This window comes from Canis aureus, chromosome 6 (assembly GCF_053574225.1).
Source record: "Canis aureus isolate CA01 chromosome 6, VMU_Caureus_v.1.0, whole genome shotgun sequence".
NCBI lineage: Eukaryota > Metazoa > Chordata > Mammalia > Carnivora > Canidae > Canis > Canis aureus.
In genome coordinates, this window is record NC_135616.1 from 47,659,185 (window position 1) to 47,677,901 (window position 18,717).

Sequence of the window (18,717 nt, forward strand, 5' to 3'; positions counted from 1 at the left end):
CCAGGTAAAAGGGACAGTATGAACAAAGTTTCAGATGAAGAAAAATAGCATGACACATGCCAGGATCTGTAATGAGTTCAGTGTTGGAACAAAGCCCAAGATAAGGTGATGAGAGATCAGGTTGGAGGAGAGACAGGGACCAGGAACAGGAGGACTTGACTGCAAGGGAGCCTCCCCTATGTTTTAATCAAAGGAGATATGCTTTTAGACAGATCACTTTGGTGGTCATGGAAGATGTACTTGACAAGGACAAGACTAGAGGCCGAAAAACCAATTTGGAGCTGTTACAGTGGCCCAGATCAGTGATAATGATGGATAAGAAGGATAGAAGAGGGACCCCTGGATGGCTCAGCAGCTGAGTGTCTGCCTTTGGCTCAGGGCATGATCCCAGGGTCCGGGATCGAGTCCCACATCAGGTTCCTTGCAGGGAGCCTGCTTCTCCGTCTGCCTATGTCTCTGCCTCCCTCTGTGTCTCTCAAATAAATAAAATCTTAAAAAAAAAAAGGAAAGAATAAAGCATGTACATTCCAATAATACTTTTCAAGTACATCATGAAAAGGAGAATGATCACCAGGTTTTTACTTTGGGTGATTAGATGATGAACGTTATACAAGGCAGAAGAGGCCATAAAAAGTATGAGGAAATAAGCATATTTGTGAATTTAGGGTTCTTGTAAAGGTCCAAATTGATAAAGATCTTACAAAGATATCCAGAATGAAGTCTGAAGAGGGTTAGCCTGGTGATGTGATTTTGGAGCTCTTCAGACTCTAGAGGACAGTTGAAATCAAATGTGTAGATGAAGCCACCAAGGAGATGGCCTGTATAGTGAGGAGGACAGGGGATGGTGATGGAATCTTAAGGGAGCATTGACCATTCAACAAATAAAGAAACACTTCGAGAGATAAGGGACAGACCATCAATAAATACACAGGGTCGTAGAAGCCAATGGAATCAGTTTTCAAGAAGAAAAGAACCATCAACAGAGCCAGATGTGGCTTAGACTAATAGTAAAATAAGAATTGAATGATGTCCATTAGATTTTGCAGTTGGGATATCACTGCTGATTTGGAGATTTGCACAAGAACGGTGGGCTGAAGGCCAGGGGGCAGTAGGCTGAGGAGTGAGTGGGGGTGATGAAGTAAAGTCAGAGTCTAGATTACACTGTCAAGAAGTTACGTTAAAAAAAGTAGAAACAGACCCATAAATACAGAGAGCAAACTGATGGTTGCCAGAAGAGAGGGACAGGAGGATGGGCAAAATTGGTAAAGGGGAGAGAGAGGTACAGGCTTCCCATTATGAAATGAGTAAATCACAAGGATGAATGGTGTGGCGCAGGGAATATACTTGGTGATCGTATAATGGAGTTGTATGGTGACAGATGGCAGCAGCCTTTGTTCTGAGAACAGCATACCATATGCAAATGTTGAATCACTGTGTTGTACACCTGAAATTCATGTATTGTGTGTCAACTATACTCAAAGATGATTGATGATAGATAGATAGATGATAGATGATGGATAGATAGATAGATAGATAGATAGATAGATAGATAGATAGATGATAGTTTAGTTCAAAAGAGAAAAGAGATTGTTCACTAGCCACAGAGTGATGCAGAGTCAGGGAGGATTCTCTTGAGTGGGTGAGATTTACATTTTGTCCTCAAAGTAAGAGGAAGGGAAAGAGGGGGGAGTTGAAACTCTCTTCAGGAAGGAATGACCAGTGAGACACAGTTGCAGAGGGTCAGGGAAACAGCCTAGGGAGAAGGGTGGTCCAGATCTAACCCTGAGCAGGTTGTCTTATTCTCTGAGCCAGAGGAAAGGGGAGAAGGATGAATGAGGTTCTCGGGGGTAGAAAGTTGAGGAAGACCATGACTGAGAAGCTCTATATTTCGGATAGAGGAAGAAACAAGTTTCTCTCAAGTGGGGTACAGCTTAGAGTAATTACAGAGAGGTCCAGGAGGTGAAACTGCCCAGGACAAGAACAGGGTTGGTGAATAGTGGTGAGGGCTCAGATGCATTTGTGTTGGCTCCAGCTTCACAGAGCTGAGCCGACTTTGTTCAGCCATCCTTGGCTTTGGTAGCCATAGACATAGATCAAGGGAGGTGTGGCTCTGACCCAAGAGCTAGAGAAAGGGGCAGAGCAGCTGTCCTTCAGGTGATCACTGAGGTTGGGCTGGACCAAAAAGGGGACCCAGAGCTGATGGAGCAGGAGAGTGAGACAGTCATGGGGCTGGGCCCACGCAGGGGAAGAGTGCACTCAGTGGAGATTACACAAAGTACAGGATGCTACAGGACCACAGGCTGGTCCATATAAAGAGGAGAACTTTGGAGGCGTTACTGATTATGAAACTGGCAAGCTAAGGTGTTGGATACTTTATTGGTCTAAACTGAGTTGGCTTGGAATTAGGGAAAGATTTGAACAAATGAACAAACAGAAGGTTGTTGGCACATGTCAGGGCTAAGGGGAGACAGAGACATGGAGCTTGTCTTTAAAATGGAAATGTTTATTGTTTTTTCTTTTTAAAAGAGAAATAGGGAGCCCTGGGTGGCGCAGCGGTTTAGCGCCTGCCTTTGGCCCAGGGCGCGGTCCTGGAGACCCGGGATCGAATCCCACGTCGGGCTCCCGGTGCATGGAGCCTGCTTCTCCCTCTGCCTGTGTCTTCTGCCTCTCTCTCTCTCTCTGTGTGTGTGTGACTATCATAAATAAAAAAAATTTCAAGAGATCATTATCACAACCATTTAAAAAAAAAAGAAAAAAAAGAAAAAATAAAAGAGAAATAAGTGGCAGTTCTGGAAGTGACATTGTGTATGTTGGGGGTGCTGACCCCACCTCCTAAACCGAATGGGCAAATTGTGGTAGAAAATACATGGTAGGACTTCTGGAGAAGCTGTGGCCTTAGGAAGAATTAAGGTTTAGTTAAGGCAAAAGGCTGGCTATGAATTTAGGGTAGAGGCTGAGCCTCTGGGAGAAACTGTTGGCCTGATGGAGGAGTCCAAGGGCCAGAGAAGCTGGGTGCTTGGTCAGGAAGAGTAGGGGGAAGTTTGCATAACCAGAGCAGAAGCTCATTTAAGGGGCAGTTTCCAAAGAAGAGGGATTCTAGCAGCATTTGGGGACTGATGGGTTGCTCAAGCCTCTGAACTGGAATTTTTTTGGAAAGTTGACTCTCAGCGCCCATGTGAGCTGAGGCCCAGCTGGAGTGGTGCCGGTGTGGTGAGGATAGCCTGTGGTGGAGGTCAGTGTGTCCACATCTTCGGAGGCCCTGGTGGTGGGAGAACTCATTTTAGGCAGGGGCAGGACCCAGGAAAGCATCCTCTGTAGGTGCCCAACCCAGGAGACCTGCATTTTTTTTCAAGTATCCTATCAGGTTATGTCTGTATTACAGAACAAAGTAATGATCAGGTTAATATAAATGTTCTTTGTAGCCTAGTAAATCTCTTTCCCCGAACTAACTTATTTTCTTTCTTTTTATCCACACGACTATTATTTCTACAGGACTTACTGGCCAGACTTGGATGGGAAAATAAGAGAAGCATTAGTTTTGCGAAGTGTTAAAGTGCGACTCCTTATAAGCTTCTGGAAGGAAACTGACCCCCTTACATTTAACTTTATTTCATCTCTTAAAGCTATTTGCACTGAAATAGCCAACTGCAGTTTGAAAGTTGTAAGTATGATGTTGACTTAAGAATTATTAAATAAAAGGGGCTGATTTCCTCTGCTCATCTGTGAAAGCTATAAACCCATGCATTCAAGTGAACTGGCACTTAAGAACCAGGCTAACAATCTCTGATTGTGAGAAAATATTTCAAAAGTAAAATAAGTCATTTTTAAAGAGAAACACACAAGAAAAGGAGCCTGGAACCCACATTTCCTGGTGCCCTCCCAGCTATGCCCTGTTTTCACACACTGCCTGTTGGGTCCTCTCCACTTGAACTGCCTCATTCATCTGCCATTCCTATTTCTAAGCCTGTGACCAACAGAGCAGTGGCACCTGAACCTTCACAGCATCCCCCAGCCCCAAAGACCCCCCAGCCTGGGCTACTGTACTTGCTTCAGGTCCCTTGGGCCACATGCTAATCCACATACTTTGAGGGAGGCAAGATTGGGACTGGGTAGTAGTGTGATAATTCCTTAGCCAATCTTTGATTCTCCTCAGGTCCTCACATGTGATGCCCTCTTTGTCCTCTCTGGGCCTTTGTACATGCTGTTTCCTCTACCTACAACACTCTTCTCCTCCATGCCTTTTCTGACTAACGCCTACCAGTCCCTTAGGTACCTTTTCCAACCTCCACAGCAATCGTTCAGGAAATGTATCCTGAGACCCTCCTGTATGCCAGGCACCCTTCTAAATGATGGGTCTGTTCTTCATGCAGTATTTAAGGACCCAGAATGACAGCAGCACCACCATCAACCTGAGACATAGCTTCCGAGATAGTCCCAAGCCTCCGTTTCTCAAGGCCAATCAGAAGGAGAGAGAGACTGGAGGACTGCCCAGGAGGCATTTATGGGGTGGACCTGGAGTGAATATCCCTTTAGCCTTTATTCTGCTGCTCAGATGTCACTCACCTGGCCACACCTAATGACAGGGGTGGCATTAGTGCAATCAGAAAGGCAGCTGTGCTCCCAAAAAGACAAAACAACAGTTTTGTGGATCATCAGTCTGCAGTTCTGGGCACCCACACAGAGAACCCTCATCCCCCACAGGTACTGCACAATGCAAATTTCTTGACCTCTAAGTATTATGCATTTCTGGACAGCAAATCTGGATGTGTCACCCCATAGTTAATAAACAGAAACTAAAAACGAAACAGCAATTTCCCATGAAATCCAAAGCCCAGATTGAAGTTATCTCCTCCCCATATAACAGGAACAGGAGAAATACAGTATAAACTCCCATTCAGAAAAGGGAGATGGGGACAGTCACAGCAGTCACTGGTCCAGGCAATTGTAAAATCCTTCTGGGCAGGTATAGTGAAGTCCTCATACCCCGGATCCTAAGGTTGTTCTTAGTATGAAGTGTTAAGAGTTTTTGGTCCCAGCTCATGGTTCCTCTGGCAATGCAACTTTCTCAAAAACTTAGTAAGCTTCTGATTTATTTGCTTCTAGTCATTTCCATTTAACAGTAAGCACAGCCAAAGATTTTGTTTTACATAATTCCCAAACTTGACTAATTATGCTTCCTTGCCCATATGCTTCTGCCTCTGCCTCCCTTTCCCTCCTTCCTCCCCCTTTTCGCCCTTTGTACCTTCTGTCTCTCCCTTCCCTCTACCTCTTTCTCTACCCTCTCTCCTCTCTCATATTAATGGTGGCTTCATTCAGGTCATCAGATTTGGGTGGGAAGATTACACCAATTATGATTACTCCAGTTATCTGATCTTTGCTGTAGGATTGAGTCTTAACTGACCTCAGTCATTTAAAGCATTTGTCAAACTAAGTTTCTACTATTGGGCTCCTGGTACAATCAGTTTTTCTAGCTCTTTGAAATACCAAATTTCTAGTGTACCTGTTCTATTTCATATGTGCTTACAAGCCAGCAAATCCTTCTCTGGGTTTATCTCCTCTGACAACTTGCTAAAGGCACTAATAACAACCAACATAAGTTACAAACAATTTGTTTTCCCATCCCTTGCCCTGTAGCCAAAGTTTTAGGGGGTGCTTGGTCTTCCTTCCAAATTAATGCAGGCTATGGTTTTACCAAATATTTTGCTACTGCATGAGTCTCCGTTCATTCCATCCTTTAATACCAATTTTCTTGCTGCCTGCTGCCCATTGGGTAAACAATTGCTACATCTTTTATTAAGTTTTTATTGTTTCTATTATGGCAGCATCTCACTTCACATTGCCTAGATGTAGTAAGTGCTTAAAACTTCTTTTTTTTAATGGAAGAATATCTTATATTCATGAATATAGACAAACAGGCGCTTTGTATATACTACTTAATATTCACAACTACACTATGAAGCTGGAACTTTTAATATTTTACAAACATAGAAAATGAAGCCTAAAGAGATTAAATAATTTCTCTCTAGGACACTAGTTAATAGAAGAGAAAGATTCAAATAAAAGTCTTTCTAACTCCTGATTCTAAGCTCTTAAACATCATACTGTATGGTCTCTGCATGCTGAACCTATAATTGAAGTTACAAAGGTTTTTTTTTGTCTTTCCTATCTATATTCAAAAACATCTTATATTACATCTGTTCAAAAATTTGAGAAGCTACACATCTGACTTGTATATCTCTGAGGATCAACAAAAACATCAGATAAAATGTTTTTTAACTCATTCGTAACATTAAATATTTTTAAAAGTTGAAATTATCAACAATTTAAATACATAAAAGGCTAGAATTTACTATAGATTTCAAGAAATTATGCTTCTCATGTAGATTTCATTTTAATCTCCCTAGCATTTGGATAATATTGACAGAAAATAGAAATTTTTATCTCCATTTAACTGATTTTTATAAACTGAGGTAGCCATGCACATGTCTGAGTTTACAAACCAGTATTAGAAATAGAAACAGGTCTGTGAAGCCTATGGCTAACATTTTACTCAATGATGAAAAGTTGAAAGCTTTTCCTTTAAGATCAGAAACAAGACAAGAGTTCTAACTCTTATCATTCCTATCTGGCATAGTACTGGAAGTCCTAGCCAGAGCAATAAGGCAAAAAAAAAAAAAAAAAAAAAAAAAGAATTAAAAGTATCAGAATTGAAAAGGGGAAGCAAAATTGTCTCTATTTTCAGATAACATGATTATATATATAGAAAATCCTAAATGCTCAACCAAAAGTTATATTTAATCAAAGAATTCAGTAAAGTTGCTGAGACAAAATTAAAGTACAAAAATCAATAGTGTTTCTACACACTAACAATGCAATTTATGAAAAGAAATAAAGAAATAGATCCCATTATACTAGCATGAAAACAATAAAGTGCTTAGGAATATATTTAACTAAGGAGATAAACAATAAATAAGACATAAGACATTGATGAAAGAAATCAAAGACAATGCAAAAAAAAAAAAGGAAAGGTATCCCATGTTCATGGATTAGAAAAATTAATATTGTTAAAATGTCAACCAAAGCCATCTATAGATTCAATGCAGTGCTATCAAGATTCCGATGGCATTTTTACAGAAGTAGAAAAAACACTCATAAATTCATGTGGAATTGCAAAAAACCCTAAATAGCCAAAGACATCTTGAGAAAGAAGAACAAAGAAGGAAGTATCACACTTCCTGGTTTCAAGCTATACTATAAAGCTATGGTCATCAAATGTACTGGCATAAAAATGGACAAATAGACCAATGAAATAAACACAAGCAGATACAGCCAACTAATATTTAACAAGGGAGCCAAGAATACTCAATAGAAAAAAGATAATCTTGTCCATAAATGGCACTGGGATAACTGGATATTCATATGTAAAAGGATGAAATGGGATCCGTATCATACACCACTCACAAAAATTAACATAAAATGGATTAAAGACTTAAATGTAAGACCCAAAACCATGAAATTCCTAGAAGAAAACATAAGAGCAAAGTTTCTTGACATAGATTGGGGTAATAACTCCTTGGATATGACACCTAAAATATAAGCAACAAAATCAAAAAGAAAGTGAAAAGACAACCTATAGAAGGGGAAAAAATATTTGCAAACCATATATCGGGTAAGAGGTTAATATCCAAAATACATCAAGAATTCATACAACCAAGTAGAAAATAACCTAATTTTAAAAATGGGTAAAGGATCTGAATAGACATTTCTTCAAAGAAGATATACAAAAGGCCAATAGGTACATGAAAAGATGCTCAACATTGCTAGTCTTTAGAGAAATACAAATCAAAACCACTATGAGGTACCACGGCATCCTTGTTAGGAACAGACATCATCAAAATAGATGACAGATAATAAATGCTGGTGAGGATGTGGAGAAAAGGGAGCCCATGTGCACCACTGGTGGGAATGTAGATTGGTGAAGCCACTATGGAAAATCATATGGATAATCCTCAAAAAATTAAAAATAGAACTACCATATGATTCAACAATTCTATTTATGGGAATATATCCAAAGGAAAGTAAAACACTAACTCAAAAAAGTATCTGCACTTTCATGTTCATAGCAGCAATCTTCACAGTAGCCAAGACATAGAAACAACCTAAGTGCCTATTAATGCATCAATGTATAAAGAAATTGTGGTGTATCTATACAATGTAATATTATTCAACCATAAAAATGAAGAAATACTACCATTTTTTTTACAATGTGGATGTACCTAGAAATCATTATTCTAAGTGAAATAAGAAAGAGAAAGAAAGACAAATACTATATGATATCAATTATATGTGGAATCTAAAATTTTTTTTTCTTTTTTTTTTTTTTTTGGAATCTAAAATTAAAAAAAAAAAAAAAAAACTCACAAAGTTAGAGAAAAAGAGATTAGGCTGGTGGTTACCAGAGGTGGAGAGTCAAGGTAGAGAGGACAAGGAATTGGAGGAAGGTGGTCAAAGAGTACAAACTTCCAGTTACAAGATAAGTACTAGGGATTTAACATACAACGTGATGACTACAACTAGCATTGCTACATGATATGTAGGAGAGTTGTTAAGATAAATCCTAAGAGTTCTCATCACAAGGAGAAATCTTTTTCTTTATTCTTTTTTTCTTTTCTTTTTATTTTATCTATATGAGAAGATAATGTTAGCTAGATGTATTGTCATAATGTCACAATATGTAAACTAAACCATGATGCTATACAACTTAAATTTACACAGTGATAGATGTCAATTACTCCTCAATACAATGAGGGGGAGAGGGGAAGCCTATGATTATCACTATGGATCTATTTTCCACTCCAAATTTGCAAATGAATGTGATAACTAGGATTTGGATCTGGGCACCAACCTGGGTTTGGAATCAGATTATCAGGGATTAGAGGAAATATTGGTATGATCCCAGAAATCCAAGCAGGGACCCAGGAGAATAGTCAGTTTGTGTTCTACTTTTCCATTGACAAGAGAATGCTTGTTTCAGCTCAGGGATAGGGTTTTCCAGATAACTGAAGTGGCATATGGGGCAGCATGGAAAATCAAGTGAAGCATTGTATTCCTGATGTATAACAGGATGCTGGCACAAAGCATTCAAAATATATGTGTTGGACGAATGGATGGATGGATGGATGAAATCAAAAAAGAGGGAGCTGATGAAGAGTGTTCAGGAAAGATCTGTGAACCACTGAGTGGAGGGAGCAGGGAACATGGTGGATGTGGAATCATTTTAGCCATTTTCCCTAACGAACGTGTGCTGGAAAAGGGTGAAGAATCTTCCATGTGAGGTCATTCACTCAGAATTCAGTATGCTTGCAGTTAGAGGAGCACCGCTGTTAGACTTACCAGGTATAGCAGTGTTCTAAAATACAGGTTTGGTTATGATTTAGATATGACAATCCAACAGATCAGGAGATGACAGCCATTGGAGAAAGACAGTTTGTTTTATTCACAGATCTAAAGAGAAGGGAGCTTGAGGAAAAGTCCCAGGGTCATCCTAGAGACAGAAGTGAGGGAAGCATGAACAAGGACTTTTGTTTTGGTTTACGAGGTCAAGGAAGAGGCAAGGCAGGGTAAGCCCTCTTAGGATTGGCAAGTTTGAATGATTTTGGTGAGATCTTGGGCCCAGGGGCTGTCCCTAGTTACCTGGTATGATTAGGGCAAGTGTATAGTGGCCCAGAGTGTGAAACCATAAAGGAGGTATTTCAGAGTATGGGCCATGGGTTGGGTTTACATATGAGAAGTGTCCTCACGGGCAAGTTATTTGCTATCTCCAGGAATTAGCCAGCCCTTGGAAGGGCAGTGCCTCCAGGCTCAGCAGGGCCCAGATGTCAAAGCATCAGAACACATAATAAGAAGCCATGACTAATAGAAGCAGAAGCAGAAGCAAAGGGGAGAATGTCTGGAGCCTACCGCACATGGTGCATTTGCTCCCACCTCTTCTTGAAGGCATTGTCAGTTGAAATCTCTGTCATGAAATACTAAGTGCTTTCATTTAAGACTTGCAAGAAATTATAAGGAGAGTAGAATCCATCCTTTAATTTTCTACTTACTCAGCTCTATCTTTTCAAACACTCAGGGTCATATTACTTGAATAAACCAAACATTAATAATAGTTCAGTGTTGGACATTTCATGACACAGAGCTTCTAGTTCTCACTGAAATCAGGCCACGCATTTCTAAGTATCAAGATAAACCTCGATGGGAGCACAGCTTGTGGTCCCAACATCTAGATCACAGATGAGTGAGGAGCTTTCCCAAGACAAGTGGGCATAGGAACTTTTGCATGAAGCATGTCTTCTGGAGCCTGGGAGCAAGGCGGGGAATCTCTTCAGAGAAGTTGGCACCCACAGCCCTGACTTGGAGGGATTGTGTCCATGAGGAGACACTTGGGAAAGAGACTGCACTCACAAAGTTGGCCCTGTCAGCAGCTAGACTTCTTCTTTTTTTTTTTTTTTATAAATTCATAAATTCCTTTTGAACAATCTTTGCTGTCACATACAGCACATTAGTGTCTCATAGTGTCAGTGATACAGTATGATTTCTTCTACCATTTTTGTCTCCCAGACAAAGCTCTTCCCCTCTTTGGGGCCATCTTCAACTTTCTAAAGCAGATGGGTTTCTGGAGAACCTCACACAGTGATGCTATCCCCAACTTAAATGAGGGTATATATTTTATTCTTTTTCACATACATCTTGATTCCACAATAATATTTTCCTCAAAATTATTTGACTGCTCTTACCAGGTGGCAGGCAGCCTCATATCACAGGGTCTCCCAGATATATAACTATGACTTGAAGGTATTCACAGATAATCAAGAGTCCACAAAATGTGGCTATCTATGAACTCTCCAAATGACACAGACTTTGCAGGAGACAGGAACTGAGAAGGGGGACAAAGACAGCATGGCCTAACATCATGGTAATATGTCCCCAGGTAATACCTTCCTCTGCGATGTGCAATGGACAATTCTTGGGTGATAGATTTTGGCCTGCGCACCACTGACCTTAAGGGGTCTGCAAAAAAATCAGAATAGAATTTTCAGGGTTGCCAGGAACCTTGGTGATCACACCTAGTTTATCATTCCTTTCCCTCAGATGAAAGGGAAGACCAGCCCTCACTATCTCCCCAAGCCAAACTTGAACATTTATAGTTTTAAAACTGTAAATGATGTCTCCATTTCTAGATGGCATCTCATTTTTCTCTCTGCCTTTTCTACCCTTCAATCACACATGATCCCACAGCCATAAGATAGTCATTCCAGAAAGATTCCACACAGTTCTGGGTATGTTTAGCATTTTCCAATGTGGAGGAGACTCAAGACCTCACCACCTTTGATGGTGTGTCATCCTGTGAGCTCTATCACAGTTCAGGCTTCGTCTGAGCAGTTACCAGTTCCAACAGATTCTGGAAGCACCAGCTCACCTACCTCCACTGTCAGCTCCCTCTATTAACCACTACAGCCCAGGCCTAATCTACTTTTGGGGTCACATTAAAGTTGGAATTCAAGATTCCTGGTCTGCAATGGTGGGTTTTTTTTTTTTCCTTGCTTATTAGAAGAGCTTGTAGACCTTAGGTGTTGAGATGGAAAGCATCTGTTCCCTTGGCAAAATCTCTTTTGACCTTTGCAAATCCCCAGCTGAATCAGCTAGTCATTGGCACGGACCTTGCTGCTTTTTATAATGCACGCGACACAGAGGAATATTCATTCAATTCATTTGCATGCGTGACAGAAAGCACCTCAAATGCCAGTGCACCCCAATGAATGAGACAATGAGAATTAAAAAACCTTTGGCCCTCACCCTGTTGAAAGAATGAATTTTGTGTTCATTTTACAGCTTAAAAGTGTTAATTATAGACCTAGTTGAGCATGCTAATTATCTCTCTTGTTGCCCATATAGATTTGAGAACAAAAAAAAATAGCTTCATCTACATGAAGTAACAAGATTGGGGCTTTAATAACCCAGAATGAGGTTGGCTGTGGATATTTGGATAAGAAACCCTTTTGGGCTCTTGAACAAAACCCAAAATGTTCCCTATTCACCTGCTTTCTTAATTTATTTATTGTTGTGTCTTACAGAAATTTTTCGATCTGGAAAGAGAGAATGTTTGTGCTACAAAAGAACAAAAGGACCACAGCTTCCCTAAATTAAATCGCAATAAGTACATGGTGACAGATGGCGCAGCTTATATTGGTAGGTATCAGGGCTGTCAGACTCCTAGAGGATCATGCACGTCAGTGACAGTCCAGGTCCCACTGTGTTCTTTCATACACAGTATAACCTGGGGGCCTTGGAGGAAACAGGATAGGGAAGTCAAACAACTCCTTGAACTGAACATCTCCTCTAGAGCTTGGCTCAAGTAGGAGGACACCATAGGAGATGTTTTTAATAAGTGTTTTCAGAAATTCTTTGGTCCACTTGCCTAATGTTATAGATGAGGAGGTGAAGGGCTCATCAGAGGCGAGTCTCAGGGCTCAGTCAGCTAAGCATCTGCCTTGGGGTCAGGTCACAATCTCAGGATCCTGGGATAAGGCTGGCATCAGGCTCCATGTTCAGCAGGGAGTCTACTTGTCCCTCTCTGTCTACACCTCACTCCCCTGCTTGTGCTGTCTCTCTCACTCTCGCTCTCTCAAATAAATTAAAAAAAAAAAAAAAGGTGAATTCTGGGAGTTGAACGAGCACAGTGCCCCCCTCCCCCCACCACCATACCCAGCCAGCCTGTTGTGAATCACAGAAGGCCAACATGGTGGCAACTCAGCACCAGAAAGAGCACTGCCTGGACAACCATCTCACCTCTGTCATTTTATAAATGCCTACCCTTGGAGAGTTTACTTAAGCTCTCTAAACCTCAATTTCCTCATCTGTAAGATGGGGCTAATAATTGTTTCAACTTCGTTGGGTGAAATTTAAGTGGAATATGTGGAAGGTACCTTGCACAATTAAAACCCCTGACACACAATAATACCATATTCATGTTAGCTGTTGTTTTTAAGGTAATAATGCTCCAGATGCAGAAATCACATCTACTAGTGAAATTATTTGCTAATGTGTCAGATCTGTTCTCCTTTCTTATGGTGTACATGAATCCAGGGTAATCCCTTAACTCATACTATCAATGGCAGAGCAGAAATTATTATCTATAAAAGAAGGTACATAGACTACAGAACAGCAGCGTGGCTATTACAATGTACAGATGAAGTGGCAGTCTTTCAAAGCAGGAAAAAAAAGTGTGTGCAATGATGGAGCATGGAATATGTTTTTTCCCCCTCCAATTCAGTGAGTGAGTAAATTATGCCCTTTTTGCTTTGTAATGCACTTTATCTTATTTGAATTTCTAAGGGACCTTGCCAATATGGAGGGTGGCTTTTATCACCTGCAGCTTAAAAATAAGGAAACATGGACCATAAGAGTGGAAATGACTTAAACATACAAACATGAAGAGGAAGAGGGAGACCTAGAATCCATGGTACCCAGACCCCGCACCCTCACCCCACCACCTGGAACCAGAAAGAGACACTGCCATCAGAGAGCTAGTTACTCCATCCTGGCTCCATGGAAAGCTGTTCTTTTTCCATTTTGAGTAGCTATATATCATATTAGAGAATAGAATATTGGATTTTTTTAAATGTATATTCTTCAAGTTGTCTTAGAATATGAGAATGTTATTTTACTCATGTTGTCCCTCTCAGTGGCTTAAAATGTCATTGTTTGGACTTTCTCATATTCATTAGCTTATGGAGAGTAGAATGAAATTAGCTCCTCTTTAATCATGTGCCAAAAACAAACTCAAAATCATTTCATCAAAACTTGGAACTTTGGGCTCAATAATTGGGAAATATATGTGTGGGTCAGGTTTCAGGCACAGTTGGATTTAGGAACTCAGATCTGGATGTTTTATGTGGGATTTACTTAAAGCAAAGTGTCATATGTACATGGAGCAGTTGTACAGTGCCTATATCTAAAAGCTTTTTTAATGAATTAAATAAGTGTTTTGGAGTCACAAAAACTTCTATTTGAATTCAAGCATTGACCCTTATAAGCTGAAAGATGATGGAAAGTCATGTGATCTCTCTGAGCCTTTGTGTACCTCTGTTTTCTTATCTGGAAATTGGTAATAAAAACATCCACCCTTTGGTAGTAGTTGGAGGATTAAATGAGATAAAATATGGAAAGCTCCAAACACTGGCTCTCATCTGTCTCAATACTTAGTAAATATGGATTCCTGGCGCTCTCTCTTCTTCTTCCCATATAGTACATTTTTAAGATAGACTTTAGTTTTTTAGAACAGTTAGGTTCACAGCAAAACTGAGCAGAAAAAATTCTCACAATCCTCTGCCCCCTTACACACATACACACAACCTGCCCCATTATCAAACTCCCCAGCCAAAGCGGTACATTTCTTATGACTGGTGAACCCATGCTGATACATCAGTATCACCAAAAGTCCATTGTTTACATTAGGGGGTCACTCTTGATTTACATCCTATGGGTCCTGACAAATGTATAATGATTTGAATGTACCATTATGGTATCATATAGAGTCATTTCATTGTCCTACCAATCCTCTGTGCTCCACCTATTCATCCTTCCCTCCCTGCTAATTCCTGGCAACCACTGATCTTTTTACTGTCTCCATAGTTTGGGCTTTTCCAAGATATCCTATAGTTGCAATTATATAGTGTATATCCTTTTCAGATTGGCTTCTTTCACTTAGCAATATGCATTTTAGCTTCTTCTGTATCTTCTGATGGCTTGATAGCTCATTTCTTTTTAGGACGGAATAATACTCCAATGTATGGATGGACCACAGTTTGTTTTATCCATTCACCTTCAGGATATCTTGGTTGCTTCCAAGTTTTGGCAATTATGAGTAAGGCTTCTATAAACACCCACATGCAAGTTTTTGTGTGGACGTATTTTCAAACCTACTGGGTTTGAAATCACACAAAGAGAGTGATTGCTGGACCATATGATAAGACTATGTTTAGTTTGATGAGAAACTGCCAAGCTGCCTTCCAAACTGGCTCTACCATTTTGAGTTCCCACCAGCAGTGAATGAGAGTTCCTGTTGCTCAATATCCTTGCCAGCATTTGGTGTTGTCAATGTTCCAGATTTTGGCCATTCTGATAGGTATGTAGTGCTGCCTCATTATTGTTTTAATCTGCATTTCCCTGATAATATGATATGGAGCATCTCTCTATATGCCTATTTGCCATCTGAATGTCTTATTTTTTAAGATTTTTAAAAAGATTTTTATTTATATATTCATGACAGACACAGAGAGAGAGAGAGGCAGAGACACAGGCAGAGGGAGAAGCAGGCTCCAAGCAGGGAGCCCAACATGGGACTTGATCCCAGCTCTCCAGGATCACAGCCTGGGCTGAAGGTGGCGCCAAACCGCTGAGCCACCTGGGCTGCCCTTTTATAAAGATTTTTAAAATTTATTTATTCATGAGAGACAGACAGAGAGAGAGAGAGAGGCAGACACACAGGCAGAGGGAGAAGCAGGTTCCATGCAGGAAGCCCGATGCAGGACTCAATCCTGGGACTCCAGGATCATGACCTGAGCCAAAGGCAGATGCTCAACTGCTGAGCCACCCAGGTGTCCCTGAATATATTCTTTGATGAAGTGTCTTTGGCCCATTTTTTAACCAGGTTTTTCATTTTCTTATTGTTCAGGTTTAAGAGTTCTTTGTATATTTTGGATAGCAGTCTTCTATCAAATATGTCTTTTGCAAATATTTTCTCCCAGCCTGTGGCTTATCTCTTCATTCTTTGACAGTGTCTTTCACAGAGTAAACATTTTAAATTCTAACAAAATCAGTGATTCCTTTCCTGGGTCATGCCTTTGGTGTTGTGTCTAAAAAGTCATCACCAACCCCAACTTTAACTGGATTTTATTATTTATTATTTTCTAGGCATTTACATTTAGGTCTATGATCTATTTAGATTTAATTTTTGTAAAAGGTGTAGGGTCTGTGTCTAGATTGACTTTTTGGCAGGTGGAAGTCCAATTATTCCAGTACCACTCTTGAAAAGACTAGTTTTGCTCCCCTGTATTGCCTTTGCCCCTCTTGGGATCAGTTGACTGTATTTATGTGGGTCTATTTCTGGCTCTCTATTATAATGCATTTTAAATGAGTTCATTTTACACACAGCATTTCAGCAAAACATTAATTCCCCAGAGCGAAGCATAGTTCTTGTATAAAAATATTTTAAGAGCATCCAGAGGGAAAATTCATTGATAATTTAAATAATTATCAGCATGTTCTGGAAATCTCTTAAGTCGTCACTCAGACACCTGCTGAGAATGCTGAATTAAGAAAAATCTACACTAGACCTTGCATGGAATTATAGTTCATTAAATCTTCACAAGACTTACAGAAGATCCCCCAAACAGTATCATCTGTCTAATTTTGAATTCTCTGGAGTACGTTTGAATCTGGCTTGGCAAATTTGTCCAGAAGATGGTTTGAATTGTTTGAGGGCTGACAAGGGGATGGTAGGTTAATTGGAGGCACTCAGAAGGCTCACTGAGACACATATATCTTCCCAGTGAGCTTGTGTGTACCCCCACCATGGTTCCTGAGGATGGCACCACATTCTCCTGCCACCTGGACCTAAACATGAATTTGGAAAACTGAAATGGCAGTCTCAGTACCAGGTGGAACAAACACAATTGAGAAAACACTGAAGCAGGTACATTATTCTGAAGTTGAGCCAACCCATGAGAAAGTAAAAGGTGGAAAAATATAATCACACTGGTGGAGGAATGACTCTGTCGGCCTAGTGCTATAATTCCTGAGAAGAACCTAATTAAAGCTTTGGAGAATCAAAGATACAGTATCTTGGCTCCATCCACTGTATTGAAGGGAAAACTGAATCTCACAGAATAAGGCTCCAAAATCTGGTCACTTCTCTCCCCTTATCTTTCCCTCTCCTCACACTGACTCCAAAGCGAATTTCCACATCTGTGTCCTTTAGGGAGTGTGGTCTACAGAGGAGTGGAGGTGTGGCCTGATGCTCCAGTCCTGGTGGCTGATGCTGAAGTCTTGGGGAAAATGCACAGTTGGTACCATGCAGGTCTTTAGGATCAGAGGTGACATGGAACAGAAGTTAAGCATGGGCTGTGGGGTCAGACCTGACTAAAACTCAGCTCTGATATATTTTCACTCCTGTCTTGGACAAGTTACCTAACCTTTCTGTGCCATAATTTCCCCTTCAGTATAATGGAGTATTATCACCTCATATGATTGTGGTGAATATTGAATGAGATAATGTAATGAAATAATTCACTGCCTGGCATTCAGCTGTAGGAACGAGAATTTAGTGTCTTATCCACAGGTCCTCGAAAGGTGTACAAGAACACAGGAGTCTCCTGTTGATGGGATGACTCAGAAGTGTTACCTGCCAGTGGGCTCCAAAATAATTCTTAACTTGCAGTAGCTACTACTCCCCAGTTTAAGAAGTCCAAGCCTGCATGTACCTGGTACTGAGCATTGCACAAAGCTGCAGCCTCTGAGCATGGCTATGTGTCTGAGAGCACGTGATCAGAAACATAGCACTGGCAAAGAGACTCCAATGCAATATCACGAACCGTTTTGTGGACAGTTCACTCACTTCTAGCAGTAAAATTCGTCCAAAGTTATGTCTATCATGAAGCCATCAGGGGTATCTGTGTGGTGTTTGGGGGCATGACGGGAGACAGTATGAAATGGAGGACAGAGAGAGAGAAGAGTTCATTCTCTATGCTAATAATATTTGATTGAGGGACTTGGTATTAGACCCTGAGGAATAAACTCAAGGAGTACAATGAGAGACAAGGAACCACTTGCACTATTCCAGGTCATGCTGTATAGAAAGGGAAGTTGATACATGTGGGCTCCAGAGAGCAGCGGAGGGCCCAAGGATGAGCACTATGAAGCTCTCTGTGGATGTTTTTCCCCCCGCACAGGTGGTGCAGGGCCTTAGGTCAAGGATGTGTCTTATTCAGCAAATATTCCCACAGTGACGGCTGAAGAGCCGCTGAGGGACTGGAAATCAAGCTCTACACTTAAAAAGCCTTTGGTTTTCTTTATGAAACCAGCTCTGAACCAAAGAGGAGCATAAAACTGGGAGCTTAGGCCAGACCCAGGCAGGTGGTAATTTATGAAATCATTTTGTCAGTCTGGATGCGGCTAAATTTTTTTTAGTAAGAACACTGCTTCGTTTATGGTATTATAGGTAGTTCGTCGAGACCTGGGTCCACTCTAGGTCAAACCTGTTCACCTCTTTGAGCCTTCAGCGTCTCATCTGTGAAGTGGGTGTAAATCCTGCCAACCATGAGAGATAATGGATACAAATGCCAAGCCTAGCACTTTGCTTGTAGTAGGCACTTAATAAAGGACAGTTTCTCTCCCCACTAACACCCTTATATCCCAACTTCATCCCTAATTCTTCCCTCTCAGGCTCCAAGATCCTGATCATATGTTTGTCCACAGCCCTTAATGGGTGTGGCTCTCTAATTCCCTAATTGATAAGTTTCTGTACTTTTCTCACTATGCAACAAAATGCTTTCCTGACTCATCTAGCCAGAGTTAGAAATTATTTTCCCTTGCCCTCCGGCATTGTATGCATACATCTCTTGGTATTGTAATCATGGTATTTCCTTCCTGGACTCCTTGGAG

At 40.7% G+C, this 18,717-nt stretch overlaps 2 protein-coding genes across 8 annotated transcripts in view; one reads left to right on the forward strand and one right to left on the reverse strand.

Annotated features, from left to right (window-relative positions):
* Positions 1–18,717, forward strand: part of PLD5 (phospholipase D family member 5) — a 416,960-nt gene that overhangs the window by 390,239 nt on the left and 8,004 nt on the right. For all 5 annotated transcript variants that reach the window (XM_077901464.1, XM_077901465.1, XM_077901466.1 and 2 more), the window contains 2 exons: positions 3,493–3,661; positions 12,129–12,243. In XM_077901464.1, the coding sequence (XP_077757590.1) occupies positions 3,493–3,661; positions 12,129–12,243 (284 nt within the window). The remainder of the gene's footprint in view (positions 1–3,492; positions 3,662–12,128; positions 12,244–18,717) is intronic.
* The window catches only part of BECN2 (beclin 2), a 156,975-nt gene that overhangs the window by 25,754 nt on the left and 112,504 nt on the right, over positions 1–18,717 (reverse strand). Inside the window, exon 5 of one of the 3 annotated variants that reach the window (XR_013381816.1) lies at positions 10,992–11,064. The exons of the other annotated variants lie outside the window; for them this stretch is intronic. The gene's annotated coding sequence lies outside the window, so the exon portion shown is untranslated. The remainder of the gene's footprint in view (positions 1–10,991; positions 11,065–18,717) is intronic. 3 annotated transcript variants of the gene reach the window in all.